Source organism: Podarcis liolepis, assembly GCF_965112155.1.
Source record: "Podarcis liolepis genome assembly, chromosome: 10".
Taxonomy (NCBI): domain Eukaryota; kingdom Metazoa; phylum Chordata; class Lepidosauria; order Squamata; family Lacertidae; genus Podarcis; species Podarcis liolepis.
This window is the reverse complement of record NC_139562.1, coordinates 15,078,506-15,096,105: the sequence shown is the minus strand read 5'-3', so window position 1 is coordinate 15,096,105 and position 17,600 is coordinate 15,078,506. Positions and strand designations below refer to the sequence as shown.

The 17,600-nt window shown below is 39.1% G+C and overlaps 1 protein-coding gene and 1 long non-coding RNA gene across 29 annotated transcripts in view; both read left to right on the top strand.

Moving 5' to 3' along the window:
• The window catches only part of PLEKHA5 (pleckstrin homology domain containing A5), a 173,957-nt gene that overhangs the window by 4,937 nt on the left and 151,420 nt on the right, over positions 1–17,600 (top strand). For all 28 annotated transcript variants that reach the window (XR_014516109.1, XR_014516110.1, XR_014516111.1 and 25 more), the window contains exon 3: positions 2,447–2,504. Coding sequence is in view for 22 of the 28 variants with exons in the window: in XM_083460949.1 (XP_083317075.1) it covers positions 2,447–2,504 (58 nt within the window). In the remaining 6 variants the exon portion in view is untranslated. The remainder of the gene's footprint in view (positions 1–2,446; positions 2,505–17,600) is intronic.
• LOC310687102 lies at positions 3,315–10,776 on the top strand. Its single transcript, XR_014516221.1, has 2 exons — positions 3,315–8,008; positions 8,377–10,776. It is a non-coding gene; the product is annotated as an uncharacterized lncRNA (long non-coding RNA).

The window sequence follows — 17,600 nt, the reverse complement described above, 5'->3', positions numbered from 1 at the left end:
TATTATTGCTCTTTTGTCTTTACTGCATGTGACCTGGGAGAAATTTTGGAGGAGAGGTTCTTGTGTTCTGTTTATCACCCTTCCTAGTCATATTTGTGAGGAATGTCTTAGAATAGTTTATTTGGAGGTCAGTGTTGAATGTAGTTGCATTTCACACTTGGCATTCATTAAGTGATGTATGTTCTCCCACTGTGTTTAAGCTTTTTCTCTCTGATCACATTTAGAATATATTCTGTTTCCACCATGCACATTGTTACTCTGCTTCATCAATTTGCCAGTTATGCCAAAACATGTTAGCAACTTCCATGAAATGTCAGGGTTTTTTTGTTGGCTTTTTAGGTAATGAACCAAACTTATTTTTTGGCAAATGGAATGCTTCATACTGCTGGCATGGTGAATTCTGAATAGTCTTATGATAATATTTGGATAACTGATCGTACTAATATACCAACCAGACCTGCTGTTCTTTTTCTTGCATGGGAATGAATGTGGAAAGCTTTTTTACTCTAGCTTGTGTAATATTTCCTGATACAAGTTTGCTGTAACTACTGCTTGAAATGCCTCATATTGGCATAAAATATTTCTCCAAAAGATTGTATCTCGTATAAACATTTTGGTTACTAGACTGGTGTTGTTCTGTTTCATGCTATGTACTGCAGCTTAAAAAAGACAGGTGTTATGTATCGCAATAAGCAAAGCCAGATGTATTAAGACAACAAAGGAAAATACAGTACTCTTGGCTAAGTGATTATTTTAGGCAGTGAAGCTTATGATTAAAAAAGCATACTGTTTTAGTAGTTAGTTTTTTTTCTCTGGTTTTGCATTTTTCTAGTGGAAGAAGAGGACAAGCTTTGATTTTGATTCCTCTTCTTAAAAGAGCCTTTAGTGATTGATGCTCCATTGCCGACTAAACACCGTATTTCTCTTCCTCTGCCACTGGATTAGTAGTGAGAATAAATTCTCTATAGTATTGTCTGGTCTATGAACACTTGCAAGCTCAACTTGAAGATATGGCAAGATGATGTAACTATGCTGTCATAACAAATAGCTTCTGTTGTGATTCTTACCCAGCTACCATTTTGGAAGTTCGTGACTTAGAGTGCAATCTTGTTCTTAGAGTGACTTGTGTTCAAATATGTTACAGCTGATAGTTACATGACTGCAAGTAGTGTCTAAAGTAATATGTGCATCTAAACTAGTACTGATGTATGTTACTGATGCTAGACAAAACTCCACGTGATGGAATATAAGACAAAGTCTAATACACAAATAGTTTCAGGAATATTTGTCTAAGAGACCTATCCAAGCACAACATCTGTTGGGATGGGTGAATTAGGATCAAGTGGATCTTATTCTCAGCCAGACTATGCTGGTGTAAGTCCCTCACCCTAGCCCACCCACATCTAAGCTGGTTGATCCCAAACCAGTGTATTTTACACAAGGGATGCAGGTGGTGCTGTGGTCTAAACCACTGAGCCTCTTGGGTTTGCTGATTAGAAGGTTGGCAGTTTGAATCCGTGTGATGGGGTGAGCTCCCGTTGCTTTGTCCCAGCTTCTGCCAACCTAGCAGTTCAAAAGCATGTCAGCGCACGTAGATAAATAGATACCACTGTGGCGGGAAGGTAAATGGCGTTTCCATGTGCTCTGGTTTCCATCACAGTGTTCTGCTGCACCAGAAGCGGTTTAGTCATGCTGGCCACATTACCCGGAAAGCTGTCTGTGGACAAACGCCCGACTCCCTTGGCCTGAAAGCAAGATGAGCGTTGAACCCCATAATTGCCTTTGACTGGACTTAACCGTCCAGGGGTCTTTTACCGTACCTTACTTTACACCAGCATAAACCCTGAAAAATTAGCATGCTGGAGGAGTGGTGTGGGTGGAACTAGGTGGGGAGAGGTATAAATTAGATCCTAACTATGTTCAGCTGTGTCATATGACCTGCAAGCCAATGGAATTTACACCAGCAAAATGGTGGTACAGTCATACCTCGGGTTAAAGTAGCTTTGGGTTGAGCGTTTTCGGGTTGCGCTCCGCAGTGACGCGGAAGTAACAGAACGCTCAAAATGACGTCATGCGCAGACGCAGCAAATTGCCACCCATGCACACGCAGACGTGGGTTATGTGTGCTTCAGGATGTGAACGGGGCCCCGGAACGGATCCCATTTGCATCCAGAGGTATCACTGTGTATATCAAATTCTATTTTAAAGACTTGTTTTCCCTCTGTCATATTAAAGCTGGCTCAGTTAGCAGTGGCACCACTTCTGAGTTTGGATCTAACATACTTTATGTGGGTGTAAAGCAGAATGGCTTCCCCATACTTATTGGCTGTTTTTTTGAATTTCAACCACTAGTAAGTGTACAGATAAAAGCATAGATTAAAAATGCACTTGGTTACATTCAACTGGTTCTGTCATGTGATCAAATGCTCTTTGTATTGCTTCTTAGACCTACCCACAGGCTGGGAAGAGGCCTATACATTTGAAGGTGCAAGATACTACATAAAGTAAGTAAGATTCTACATTTAAATACATTATGGAATATGCTGCTGAATCTCCATATGGTCGTATGTCCCTTATGGAATTATATGCTGTGCACATTGAGAGTAGTGAAATGGCTATATGCATATGTGAAAGTATCCTGTAGAATGGGATTTTGGAATGTTAATGGCATAATTTATATATATAAAGATTTCAAGGAGGGTAGACTGGCATTTGTGACATCGTGTCTTTTTATTTTTGCAGTGATCCTCTGAGGTAGAGTAGACTGTGAAATAGCAGCTTGTCCGAGGCCACTTATGCATGCATCTCATGTTCGTAATGCTCCATAGCTGTGTGGGAACCTGATTTCACATCAAAACTTAACACTCTCACTCCTACATACCACTTAGATCATTACTCCACTTTTAAATATATTAACATATATTGCTTACACCAAGCCATGCTTAATTCTATTTTAAACTTTCTATTTGCCAGAGGTTTCATTGTCTTTTGTTGTGATTTATACAGCTGGGGCCCGAGCTTTCAGGGATTTTATAAAGTATTTTGAATATTCTAGACGAAAGTTGTACCCCCAAACAAAGTTAGCCTTCAAAAAAAGACAGGATAATTGTGTGGTTACTATGCGGTCGTGTTATGCTTCAGTAAACTGTGTTGAAAAATATTGGGTTGAACCCAAAAGTGTCTTCTGCTTGCAGAAGGTATCTGCTGTTCACAAAAGTGCTGTTTTTAAATATTTCATTGGAAAGATGTACAAGAAAAAAGAAACTTTATCCAAATATGTTCTTACACAAGCAGAAGCATGAGACCCATCATAGACCTTCCTATTATCACAGTTGGAACATGTTTCCCTTCCACTCACAGTTCAGTGTTTAACATCTGCTGCAGCAGAAAGATTTCCTTGCTACCAAAACCGTATTCAAAAGCATTTGGAGTTTTAGGGGGCTTTAAATCTTGTCTGGCTTAATTTGATCTACACCTCGCATTTTACAGCATGCCTCCAAGTGATAAAGTTTTTCCCACGGATCATTATATGTTTTGAGTTGTTCAGTTGGTTTGATGGGTAATATAGCTAGATATTTATGGATGAGGAAATACTTTAAAATCCCTGTCCTTGTCTGTTGCTTGTCTTAGCTCTTTAGTATGCTGCACACGTTCAAGCCACGCCTTGACCAATTTTCTAGAGCCATTTCAATTGACATTTAACCCCAGCTTTGGCATGGAAAATGCTTTGGAATGATGACCTGTGTCAGGAGAGACGTGGGGCCCTGTTAATTCTCCTTAATCTCTCAGTAGCTTTTGATACCACTGGCCATGGTATCCTTCTGGAGTGGCTACCTGAGTTGGGGTGAGCGGCAGCACTTTGCTGTGGTTCCAGATCAACTCGGATGATTGTTTCCACAGGCTGATACTTGGGGAGTGCTGTTCAGGCCCAGAGAGTCTTCATTGTGTGTTTCTGTAGGGTTAGGTTTTATCTTGTATACGGTTTAACTACTACACGAAACCGCTTAGTGGAGTCATCTGGAGTCCTGGAGTACATTGTCAGCCAGACAGTTTGAGTGCATGACACCAGCCCTGGCCCGACCTCATTGGCTACCAGTTAGTTCCTGGGCCCAATTCAGAGTGCTGGTTTTGAGCTTTAAATTCTTATTTGGCTCAAGACCCCAATAGCTCAAGGACTGCCTCTCTCCATATGAACCAACTTGGACCTTGTGATTGTTATCTGAGGCCCTTCTTCATGTGCCCCTTCTTTGGGATGGTGATAGTGGCAACATGAGAACAGGCCATTACTGTGGTGGCTCCCTGCTTGTGGAATGTCACTCCCAGGGAAGCTTCCCTGGTGCCATCATTACATAGCTTTCTCTGCTACATTTGAATTTCTTTTTTTGCCAGGCCTTTGGCTCTTATTAATGTGTGGCTTTCTTCTGGAATGTTTGATTCCTGCCCCCCACCCCCTTTTTTAAAAAAAGATTGTATTGTAGATTGTTGTTTTTCTTTCATGTCTGTTTAAATTTAAGTTGCTTTGAATCACCTTAGTAAAAAAAAGCATGCAATATTTTTTAATAACAACAATAACAATGATCATGCTGCATGTTGCCTTATCTGCCTTTCACCCTGGGGAGACAGGCTTGCAATAATAGCAGAGAACAGGTCTTGTGAGGACTCTGGGAAAAGATTCTGTATGGTTTTCAGTTTTAACACCTTGGTTTTTACTTGAAGCATAAAGACTGTGGCTCGGTGCAGGGCACATGCTTTGCATGCAGAAGGTCCCAGGTTCAATTTTTGGCATCTCCAGGTAGGATTGGGAAGAGGCTGCCTATTGACTGACAGGAGTTCGAGGTTTTCAGTGTAGATGGCATTGAACTAGAGTGACCAGTGGTCTGACCTGGTGTAGAACAGCTTCCTATGTTTTTTATTTATTTAAAAAGAATATTTATGACTGGGAAGATGAGGTAAGAAGCTATAAATGTTCAGCTTTTGTGTCAAGTCTTGCTTGGAAGATAGTATTTGCAAAGCCTTGGGGTAAATAGCTAATATGCATTCATGTAGTCCCACTAATATTGTTAACTTTACAATGATTGAGTGCCACAGAGGCTGCAATTCTAACATTCATATGTTTGAACCATTGAAATCCATGGAGTAATGCTTGCAGGATTGGAGTATTGGGCATAAAAGTCATTTTCTGCTGGAGACTCTCTCACTTTATCTTGAGAGTTAGATGTTCCAAACCATATTTGAGTGCTTACTGATATCTGTCCTGTACATTTCTGCGTACTAATTTCTGCCTTTATTGTGACATCAGGAGAGAGGAAGTGATGTTCCTTCAAGGCAGTTTTAAACATGTTTCTAAAGGTCTTCTAGTGGTTATAATGCAGGGTTACATGTTTAAGTACCTGAGTCTGGTTCTCATTGCTATTCTGTCCTTTTCCCTGTATCTTAACAAGTGTGGGCTTGGCAAGAGAATAGTTTTTTCAACAATGCAAATGTAATCTGAGGCTGTAGTCCTGTGCATGCTTACAATTTCCAATGGTGTGACTTGCATATGAGTAAATATGCATAGGATTGTGCTGTAAATTACAGAATGCATCCTATCTTCTCCTATTTATAGTTAAGTTATTAACAAACACTCCTGTTTTCCTATATGCACTGTTCTACTTCTGTACAGTTCTTATATGATGTAAAGCTTTAGTATCGACCATGGTATCCTTCTGGTGTGGCTGACTAAGTAAGGGGTGGCTGGCACATCTTTTCAATGGTTCAGGTGGCATGGAGTACCTTCCATCAGCTTGGGCGGGTGGCCCAGCTGTGCCCCTATCTGGACAGGGATAACTTAACTTCTGTTGTCTATGCTCTAGTACCCTCGAGATTAGATTACCGTAATGTGTTATATGTAGGGCTGCCTTTGAAGACTGCTTGGAAACTTCAGTTGGTGCAAGCATCAGTGGTTAGGCTGCTCACTGTGACAAGGCAGTTTGAGCATATTGCACCAATTCTGGCCTGACTGCACTGTCAGTTAGTTTCTGGGCCCAATTCAAAGTGCTGGTTTTGACCTATAAAGCCTTAAACATCTCAGGAACGCAATGCTCAAAGGACTGCTTCTCCCCATATGAATAAACCCCATATGAGGCTCACTTGGTGCCTTTGTTACATATCTTTAGGCATGAGGCGAACATTTCTCTATAACCAGGCCTTTAGCTGATTAACCTTCTATGGCCTTTAAATGTATTTGTGGGAGGGAGGCTATTGGTTTGTTTTTGTTTTATTATTTATTTTGTGTTCTCATTTTGTATTTTTATGTTGTGAACTGTCCTGTGATCTTTGGATGAAGGGCGGTATACAAATTTATTTTTAAAAAAGTGCTCTTACTGCTGAAAATAAATTTTTTTAATCATTTCATCTTACAGCTTTTGTGGCATGTTAAGTACAGGATGTTATCAGAACTGCTAATTGAAAGACGTGTTGCTGAGAGTACTTGAACATCAACTTGTTCTGTTGTCATTGAAATAATTATCTAAATATTGTTCCAAAGCTCAGAAAAGCATATGTTCCCCTTCTCTGCAGCACTCTTGGCAAACAAGGGAATAGGGTGCTGTATGAATCTGCCTGAAAAATATGCATGTTTTGGAGAGTGCATTGTGTTTGCAATATACTATTGCCATATGAATAGCAAAACTTCACTACTGTGCCACGTTAGGCTGACAGTTTATCCACTTTTGTTGGTGACATGTTCTTCATAGGCAGGTGCAAGAATGTTCTAATAGCTGGATTTGAGATAATATCTCTTGACAAGAGCTCCCCTTAATCCTTACTAGTTGAAGATTGATTTTTGCTCTGCAGCATGAATAATCAGATTCTTTATTAAATTGTAAGGGCACTTCTATGGTTTATCAAAGTTGGAAGTTTACACTGGCATTAACTAATTGGGATCCTTTTCTCTCCAAGCAGCAATCTTAACTATGGCCTGATTTTTACAGTTATATAGCAATGATGACAGCTTCTCCCCCTTCCCAAGCTACACTATTCTGGATCTCAGGCCATACTACTTTCCACATATGTTGTCCACTGTGCTGGGACTTAACACTTTCCACGTATATTTTCCACGAGGCATGAATAATTTGGTTAAAGTTCCAACTATGATAGTTGCATAGGTACAGCTTATTATGGGGGCTCATACTACTTAACTATTTTAGATACGAAAAGGGTGAGATTGTGAACCATGCCTTCCACCCTGCTCAGCAACTTCCTAGGCACACAACCGCAAAAGCAGACAAAGGTCTTCCAGGGACCCTGCCCATGGCATGCCTCCTATCCTGCCCCCTGCAACATATGCAGGGATCCCAGCCTTATAACCCTGGAAAGGACCCTATGCAAAACTATGGCCAAGGGGAAAATACATGCTCACAAACTCACTCATGTACTCCATCTTCCCTGACAAAAAAGATTATTTTTATTTCTGACTTAAATGATCCAATAATTGGCATGTATTCTGTGTGTGGAAAAGCTTCAGAAAAAATACCAATGAACTAAAGCATCAGTCGTCTTAAATCCAGGGAGGCCTTCAAGCCATTTTGGCTTGATGTGAAGTAAACACTTATTAAAAATAGATCATTTGAATCAGAATGCACTCATAGAGCTGAACATAGCTAGTCAAATGTTTATGTATTGAATATTTCAGTGTTGTTCAGCATTTGGGAAGGGGGCATTGCACTGCTGGCAAATATCTGTGAAAAGGTTATTCACGTGAGCAGTGCCAGAGGAAGGAGATTCCACATACATATACCTTGTTGGAAAGGTACTGGAAGGATGATGGAGCACAGGGGTAAGAATATTGTTCCCATTTGTGCTCTGTAGGCATTTTCTTATCCATCATGTTCATAGCTGAGCTTGAGAAAGCTGGAGGGGGTGGCAGTTTTAATGGTGGGGCAGTGGTAGTATTATATAAGAGGGACCCCTTTTGCTTGCCACTCTGAGCCTTCCAAAAACTCTACAATTGCCCTCCCTCAAAACGTAGGTTAAAGTAAAAGGACCCCTGACCATTAGGTCCAGTCGTGACCGACTCTGGGGCTGCGGCACTCATCTTGCTTTATTGGCCGAGGGAGCCAGCATACAGCTTCTGAATCATGTGGCCAGCATGACTAAGCCGCTTCTGGCGAACCAGAGCAGTGCACGGAAATGCCGTTTACCTTCCCAACGGAGCGGTACCTATTTATCTATTTGCACTTTGATGTGCTTTCAAACTGCTAGGTTGGCAGGAGCAGGGACTGAGCAACAGGAGCTCACCCCATCATGGGGATTCGAACCACCGACCTTCTGATAGGCAAGTCCTAGGCTCTGTGGTTTAACCCACAGCGCCACCTGCATCCCTCCCTCAAAACGTAGTGATGAGCAATTTGCTGTTAGCCATATATGTAGTCTAGCTTTCTACAAAATACTGTATTTTCAACTTATCTAAGCCTATGATATTCTTATTGGGGATATAATTAAGTATAATAGGCCCTTTCATTCTAAAGTTATTTTTGAGTTTATATTCATTTATTGGATATGTTTGCTAATAGAACTGTTCACTGCTTTCCTTCATGCATTCATTGAATATTTTTTCCCCTCTGGTTGTAATTGTAGCCCATTAGAGGGCTATATGAAAATGTGTGTAAGATTAGGAAACTTGATGACAATAGTAAGTATAATTTCAACATGCTGGGTGAATAAGAATATTTAATGATTTTGCTTTCAGTGTACATAATATGTTATGCTCATCCATGTTTGAAATCAAGCCTTTGAAAATGTTTTTTGGTGATGCATCTAATAAGTTCTTGGTGTGCTTAATGGGTGTGTTGCTGAGAGTGGTATTGTACTTTTATGGCTTTGATTCAGTAAAACATGCTAGATAATTGAGGTTTTGAGAAAATGAACGTCAAGCATGATTTTTTTTTTTTGCAGGTATTGGATAAGTGTTTCAAATTATATGTCGACATTTTGACTCATTTAAGAGGCTATGATTATTCATTGGGCAATTGTTATCCATATTCTTATCTGTTTTCTTCTTGGAGCTTGGTTCTGTGCTAATTACAAATGGGACCTGAGCTCCAAAACACAGACTGGTAAATAGAGTTCTGTTTGCTTTGGGTAATAAGGTTTTGTCTGAAGGTTGTGATAGCATTTTGTGTTTAATGAGCTTAGTGAAGGATTTCAAATTTTATTGTAACTTGGATTAGAAGAAGAATATAAATACTGCAATTCAATAATATGGGTTAAAAGAAAAATCTCCTGCAAAGCCTTAAAGACCAAAACAATAGTATTGGAGACTTAAACATTTTTATTTACAAGATGCTTAAAAAAAATCTTGCGCAAACACACACACATTCCCTGCAAGCAAACAGATGTTAATTGGCAACAGTGAAGGTCAGACAGAACATGAGTGTTACATTCATGAAAATCTTTGTTTCTAACTTGTCAGTCTTTTAGCAACCATAAATGACAGGGAGTTTGCAAACGTTGGTTTCATTGGCTTACCTCTGTAGTTCATAGCCCTTTTTTCCTTGTTATCATTTTATTTTTCACGGACATTGATGCTCTGTATAGAAAACATGTATCTTGAACCAATTTTATTTAGTTGTGTTTTGGGGTTAACAGGGAGTGACCTAAACCTTGGGTGATGTATGTGTAGCATTTTCTCTGTGTGATGAGGGTTTTTGTCCCACAAAACTGTACCAGACAGTTTTCCTACATTAAGCTTTTCTCTTTAAATAGTTTTAAACTTCTCTGAGAAATAAGGACATGATTTCCCTGTGGCTACCAGGGACACATGTTGTAGCCAGAAAGGAAGAATTGTGGCGAGTGGCAGGTTGGCAGAATAGTGTTAGGGTGTCTACCATTTTCCCCTCTGAGCACCTTTTTTGAAGAGGGCACATGAAGATTTTTTGCTGCTTGTAGTCAGTCTATGGGTGGGAGAGTTGCTGTTACGCTGTGGCTGTGTCACTGCAATTGCTATGAAAATAGGCTTTTGGTAAATTGACAGGTGTTATAATACAAAATCTTCCTAGTCTGGCAATACTGCATTTCAAAACATGATCTACTCTCACTTATAATAATATTGAAAAGGTTTCATTGAAGTTGTGGTCTTAACTCTTGCATTGACTTGAAACTTAAAATGCTTCATCTATAGCATTGGACATGTGGGCTGAGATCTCAGCTGAGCTTTCAAGTTGCTATATTGTCCCACAATTCCCTGTTTGAGTTCAAGGAAAGTGAACTGTCTGGAATGACCTTTGCGTGCCTGGCACCATATAGAGTTTGGAAACATAATTAACCTGTCTCTTGTGGTTGAGTTGCAGCATATGGTGGAGCAGGTGGCACTAGAACCATAGTGGCATCATAATGATATTTCTTCTTTTAACTTGTATGCTGTTTTGGGTTCTCCTTTTTCAACTTATTACTGCCCTGAACAAATACATAAACAAATTTCCCATCCTGATCACTCTCATAGTGGCATATGTTGTTCCACAAAGGGGAAAGAGGTCAGACATTTTGAGAAATGCTGAAAAGTTGGTTGGCACATCAAAGAAAAAGAAAGATGAAGTACCGTAAGTATAAAGGGATTGGGGATGAAGACATAACTTTTGATGGATGCAATAATAGAATAATGAATGGTATGGTTTTTGTAAAATATGCAGGGATTTATGATATGTAAAATGAACAATGGAAAGAAAAGAAGGGAAGTCATTGATATCTTAAGGATGTAAAACGAGTATTTTAAATTGTAAAACAGAAAATTCAATAAAAGAGACATGGCTTCATCTTTCTCCTACCTTGGGGTATAGGGTGGCATATAAATAATAATAATAATAATAATAATAATAATAATAATAATAATAATAATAATAAATATATTGAAGGACAGGGTTTATAGTTGGAGATGTTGTGTAAATTGGGATGAAGAGTCAAAGGCCAGGTTGGCTAATGTATATTGGTTTAATATTGGCTTTGCTTAACAGACCCATATTGAATTTTTCTTTAAGAGGTATTTGGCATTATTAGCTAATGATTTTTTTTATTGAAAAAGTAACTTCATAAACTGTTTATTTTGAATTGTTCAATTCGAACATAAGGTCAATCTGGTTTATTTCGACCAAGACAGAAGTTGCTGACAGCTAAATGAGAAGTTAGGAATAATGTTCCCCCAAACATTTTGAAAGGAAGAATCAGAAATACACCTTAGTACACCATCTTACACAATGCATCTAGTTTTGGGGGTGAGAAGAGAAAAGGCATAGGATAATAGTTTGTTTGACCCACATTTACCCATCTTGTTTCTTGCATTCACTGGCAGCTCTCTGCACTTGTGAAATAAGTTGCTAATTAAAACATGGTAGCACCTTTTATTTTCCCAAGGTAGATACATCCTTAGGATGCTTTAATTATGAGTGCTTCTTGTCAAGTTCTGTTTCTTTGCTAAGTGCAGCATATAAATCTATGAGATTGCTATCCTAGATAAGGGTCTTCAACCGCTATAGTAATACAGTATAAAAGTTCATTTACTTGGCTACTTCAGGCTACACTTTGTCTCTTTCAAAAGTCCATATTATAGCTGTACTTAAATACTGAATGTGTGAAATCCTTTCTTGGATTTCCCTAAGAACTTGTTTATTTTTATCTGGGATCCCTTACTTGTGGATATTGTTAATGTGTAAGAGAAAATGAAGGGGTATAAACATTCAGCAAAAATGCACATCCTGCCTACTTTCTGAGAAACTAAAGACTAACAAGTCATAGTACTAAAACAATATTTTAAATTAAAACAAACCCTGTTAAGTCCATTCGTAAGAAACATTTAAAAATCCTCTCCAGTAATAAATCCAATAGTGAAGCCTAAATCCAACAGTGAAGCGAAGACAGAAAAAGAATAAGCTGAAGACCCTTTTGAAAAGCCATGTATTTACTAGTTGTCTGAAATCATATGGTGGCAGGATCTGACATGCCTCCCTTGGCAAGGCATTTGAGAGAGTGGGTGCCACCACAGAGAATGCTCTGGTTGTCATCAGCTGTGTCTCATAAGGTCAAGACATCTAGAACAGGGTCTGAGATGATGGTTGGAACATGGGCGAGGTGGGGGTGGGGAGTATGAAAGAAGACTGTTCTTAAATTGCCCAGGTCCCAGGATTAACCACCCTTGAGTTTCAGAGGCAGTGCAGTACCATCAAAAGCATTTTATAAATCCAAACAAATAGATTGCTCTGCCTACTAGCAGTATTTCTGTTTTGTGTGAATTAAGGCACGACTTTTTCTGCCCCCCTCAAATCCTTCATACGTATAGAACAGTGATTCAGCCTTTCAGTTGCCTTTCTAGGATAGTTAGAAATGAGATAATGAATTGATATAAAATAATAATAATAATAATAATAATAATAATAATAATTTATTATTTATACCCTGCCTATCTGGCTGGGTTTCCCCAGCCACTCTGGGCCGCTCCCAATCGAATTTTAAAAACACAATACAGCATTAAACATTAAAAACTTCCCTAAACAGGGCTGTCTTCAGATGTTTTTTAAAAGTAGGAAATTATAATTATATATAATTATATAGAATATTATTATTAGTATTAGTAAGTAAGTCATCAATGTATTGACAACTGCATAGTTCTAATCTCTGCATGAACTCCCCCAGTGGCTTCATGTTGATACTTAGTATGGGGAACAAGATAGAACCTTGCAGTATTCTTTAGGCCAAATTCGAATGGGAAGAGGAGCAGCTTGCTTTGCTTTCATTTGCTATTTTATTTTATTATTTTATTTTATTTTAATTTACTGCCAAGATCACAGTAAAATACGAGAACATAAAAATACAAAATGAGAACACAAAATACATAATAAAACAAAAACCAACTGGTAATCCCCCACCCACAAACACAATTAAAGGCTATAGAATGTTAATCAGCCAAAGGCCTGGTTATAGAGAAACATTTTTGCCTGGTGCCTAAAGATATGTAATGAAGGCGCCTGGTGAGCCTCCCTGGGGAGAGCATTCCACAAACGGGGAGCCACTGCAGAAAAGGCCCGTTCTCATGCTGTCACCTTCAGGCCTCTCAAGAAGGGCCTCAGATTATGAACGCAGGGTCAAGGTTAGTTCATATGGGGAGAAGCGACCCTTAAGGCATTGTGGTCCTGAGCTGTTTAAGGCTTTACAGGTCAAAATCAGCACTTTGAATTGGGCCTGGAAACTAATTGGCAGCCAGGCCTCCACCAATCCCTGTCTAGATAGGGCTCAGCTGGGCCACCAGCCAAAGATGATGAAAGGCACTCCGTGCCACTGAGTCCACCTGAGCCTCAGGCAAGGGATTCAGACCCCATCAAGAGCAGGCATCTGCCCATTTATCTGGTCTAGGGAACCACCCACTAACAGTACCTCAGTCTTATCTAGATTGACCTTTAGTTTGTTGGCTTTCGTTCAGTCCATTATCCAGGCAAGACAGCAGTCCAGCACCTCTACTGTCACACCTACAAAAGTAAAGGAGAAGCAGAGCTGTGTGTCATCAGTATATTGCTGACAACATACGGGTACTCTAAAACTAGCATCACCTTTTGGGTCTCATTTTTCAGATAAGAGTCAAGCCACTTCAACATTGTGCTCCAATTCCTGTCTTTTCAAGATGGCCCTTCACTACACAGCTGTTTTGAGGACCAAAAATTAATAGTTCTTCACAGCCATAGAAAGCTCTGCTGGACAGCACTGGCGAAGAAGTAGTACTTCTTTGCCACCATTGCTACATTTGCACACTAAATGAAAGAACGTACCAGTACTTGAATATTATTTGTGAAGAAGTCTCAGACTGCCTTACCTTAGAGTTTGGATAGCTGTAGTTGCCCTTGCTTCCCTCAATTTTAGATCATACTATGGAAATATTTTGCATGGAGAATATGCTAAATCATTTTCTTTGACCTTTCTGGTGTGTGTAAAAAGTAATACAGTATTGGGTGTAATCATCCATAATATGAAAACTAAACTCTACTCTATATAGCCAATTAAATTAATTTAAAGCTGCTTAATGTTATGAGACTGAAATTAAATTGGATTAATTGGGAAGATGCTTAAGGCACTAAAGCCAATTAATAATCTCACTTAATTTTTGAATTGCTCCATAGTTTTTCCAAGGCTGATGTTTCATTCCCAGCCTTAGTTTTAATTGTTTATTGAGTTTCTAGAAGAAGCAGATGAGTTAAGCATGGCTTCTGTTCAGAAGCTGTCACTCGGAAGTGGTTTATTTCATACTATTTGAGTTTTGGTATCTAATGCTTAAGTGAGAAGAAAATGCTGTGATCAGAAATAAACAAGGCTTGATGTTGTGAGTGCTGCAAAGAATTTTCAGCCTATAACAACAACTGTGGGACAAACTAGGATTGTTGTTGTTTTTACCTGTTGGTTTTACCTGCATATTGGAAATTAATTAAAAGGTAAACAAGCAAGCACAGGAACTTTTTCATGGAAAGAAGAAAACAAGACAGTATGTTTGATTTTAAAGGCTCATAAAACTTCCCTACTATCTGTTACTGTGATGGAATTTACTTGTGTTCTGTTTATGGCTTGCTGAATTTGATCAAAGACCAGATACAGTATACAGTGAGGTAGTCATTTTTCTGTATACATCAGCAGTATGCTGGTTATTCTAGCTCTCCTTGTTCATCAAATTAGCTGTGTTATCATCAAACCTGAGGCAGTATATTGTGGAATAGACAGGCTGAGCTGTCATATCAGGTGTGTTCCTGCGTGGGAGGATACCAGTGGAATTCTGATTTGTGAGTTTTTGTTGGAAACAGCTAAATCCCCACAATCTGAACTGCTATGATTCGTGCTTGGATGCTACCCAGCATCCAAGGAATGACTATTTGAATATAATTACTTGTGTGCAGCCATCCTGGAATGTGATTATCTCTCCTGTTTCTTCTTTACGTTTGGATTTGATTTCCTGGATTTCCCTCTATTTTGTTCCACCGCAGAAAGATTGGGAATATAGGTTTTTGGTAGGGTTGCAGATTTTAAGATCAAGCACTGCACTGGTCCACTTTAAGAAGTAGTTTGGTTCCAGAAAACAAAATCTTAGTATGCTCAACTTTACAGGGGATGTCCTTAATTGAACAATCAAAAAGTTGTGCTAGAACAGTAAATACGAATGGTGTTGCTTTATGAGCACTGTTAAACATTGTTTTGACAATTAGATGTTTTTATTGCAGGAAAAACCATGGATAAATTGTCCTTTTAAATATTTTGGGACAAGCCATCCAGAATTTACAAATGTTAGTATCATAGCAGTGTATTCTAAGTCACAGTTTCACAATATGGAGTGGACTCTTCCTTGAAGGGCACAAGAGACTGTAATAATGAGGAATGAAGGATTTTATTTGTTTATTATTTATCAGATTTGTATACTGCTTGTCATTTGATATTCACAGGGTGGTCAGCAGTTGTGTATTCTGTAGTTTTGCTGAGGTTGAGTCATTAGTTGAGCCAGCAGTCTTTTCAGTTGATCAGCAGTGCAGGGGGGAGGATTTCCCTTTCTGATTTCCCTTCTGCTGTTTCCATCACTGTGTGGCTCCCTTTCTTGCCCCCCAGACTCCAAGTTAACACATCAAATACAGATAGGTCAGTGGGGGCCCAGTGAAAACCAACAGCTTTTGATGGGGATTTGTGGTGATGTTGAGAGGAGTGGTACAGTGGTACCTCGGTTTACAAACTTAGTTCATTCTGGAAGTCCATTCTTAAACCAAAACCATTCTTAAACTGAGGCGTACTTTCCCCAATGAGGCCTCCCTTCCACCCGTGCCCTTCCACTGTACGTATTCCCTTCTTAGACCGAGGTAAAGGTCGCAAACTGGGACACTGCTTCCGGTTTTGCGGAGTTCATAAACCGAATAGTTTGTAAACAGGGCTGTTCTTAAACTGAGGTACCACTGTTCTTGGAAAAACCAGTGGCAGCTTTTGCACTCCCTGTGTTGATTTGAAAAATGTAGTGTGCATTCAGAAGGAAAACCAAAGTAAGGAGCTCCATTGAATCTGGAACAACAATCAAGAATATAAATCTTCTGCTTTTTTGTTTATTCACTTAATTAGTTAGGGCCAATCTTTACTGTTTGTCATATGGTGTGCAAGTTTTAAAATAAATAAATGGCTGACAGGGTGATGAAGCTGTATTAGGATGGTGGTGTGAGGAGCTTTAAGCTTTCCCCTCCCTACTACTGTCCCAGATAGAATGGGATATAACTGGGATTGTGGAGTAGGCAAAGGATTAAAGCCACCTACCTTCTCCTTATGCCACAGTCCTAGTGGCTTTCACACACACCTGGCATTGGCTATTTGTGTGTGTGTTTTTAAAAAATCCCCCATGCTGACTAACTACATAACAAATATTATGTCTTGTTTGGTCCTTGGTTTGCTGTTAACGGTATTGTTGATTTATATTTGGGTTTACAGAAGTACCTAGGGAGGAAGGTGAATTGCATGAGTATTGAATGTTGAAGAGTTTTCAGACTTAAACCTATTATGTTAATAAGCTACTTTTTGCATCAGTTTTCTTTTTCCATTTTAGTTTGTATGTTTTTTTTAAAAAAATCAAAAAAATATTTTAATCATCAAATTTACAATGTGTGAATGATTATTGGTTGTGCAACTGAAAGGGGCAGGGATGTGTGTTCAGAATTTTTCTCCCCAGATGGGAAAGCAGGGTGGAACTTTCCAAATTTGTGTTGTAGTCTTCTAGTATTGGTTTAAGGCAGGTTTTTCCTATGTGATAGTAGGACCACTGATCATCCATGGAAGCCAAGCTTGTAAGTCTAAGCCAAATGTTACAAGGGCATTTGCCTTCTCCTTCCTCTAGAATACTAATATATATGAATAACAAGGCTTTTTTCTGTTTCACAATTGAAAATGCCTAATTGTGCAAAACAGCAAGATGTTTTTTGTGTGCTACAAACACAGGCAAGGTTGGGGAAAAGCTGGAGAGTTAACCAGTCTGGCATGTTACCAGTTTGACTGTGCAGCTGTCTACACATCCAGAAGGATAATGCAGTGTGTATGCTTTCAGAACTGGAAAGAACTATGTTAAATCTGTACCTTTAAACACTCTTCCCACATGATTCTGGCGTGGCTGAAAAAAATCTGTGAATAATCCGCTTTGTGCAAATGGTCAATGCTTGTAAGAGAAGTATAGCAGTATTTTAGAGGATGACATTAAAATTGTTGTGGAAACAAGTTTGAGCATTTTGTACATTTGTGTGTGTGTGAAGTGTATTTGTCTTCTGTTTCAAGGTATGTATTATGTGTAGTCAAATGTATAGAGTTTGCATTGAAACAAAACAAAACAAAACTGATGCTCAAAACCATTTTACCTTCTATAGGAAGTCTTCCATGACCTTTACCAGAGGGTATTCTAGAATTACATGTCTGGCAAAACATTCTAAATTGGATGCTGTGGGAAATATAATCACCTTGGTAATGAAACCCATAGAAAGTGGGTTCCACCTTGTCAATTGCAAGATGCCCAGACCTGTTTGTCAGGAAATGCCTGCTTTCCAGTGCCTCAAAGCATTCTCATTCCTATTTAGATAACAAAAACT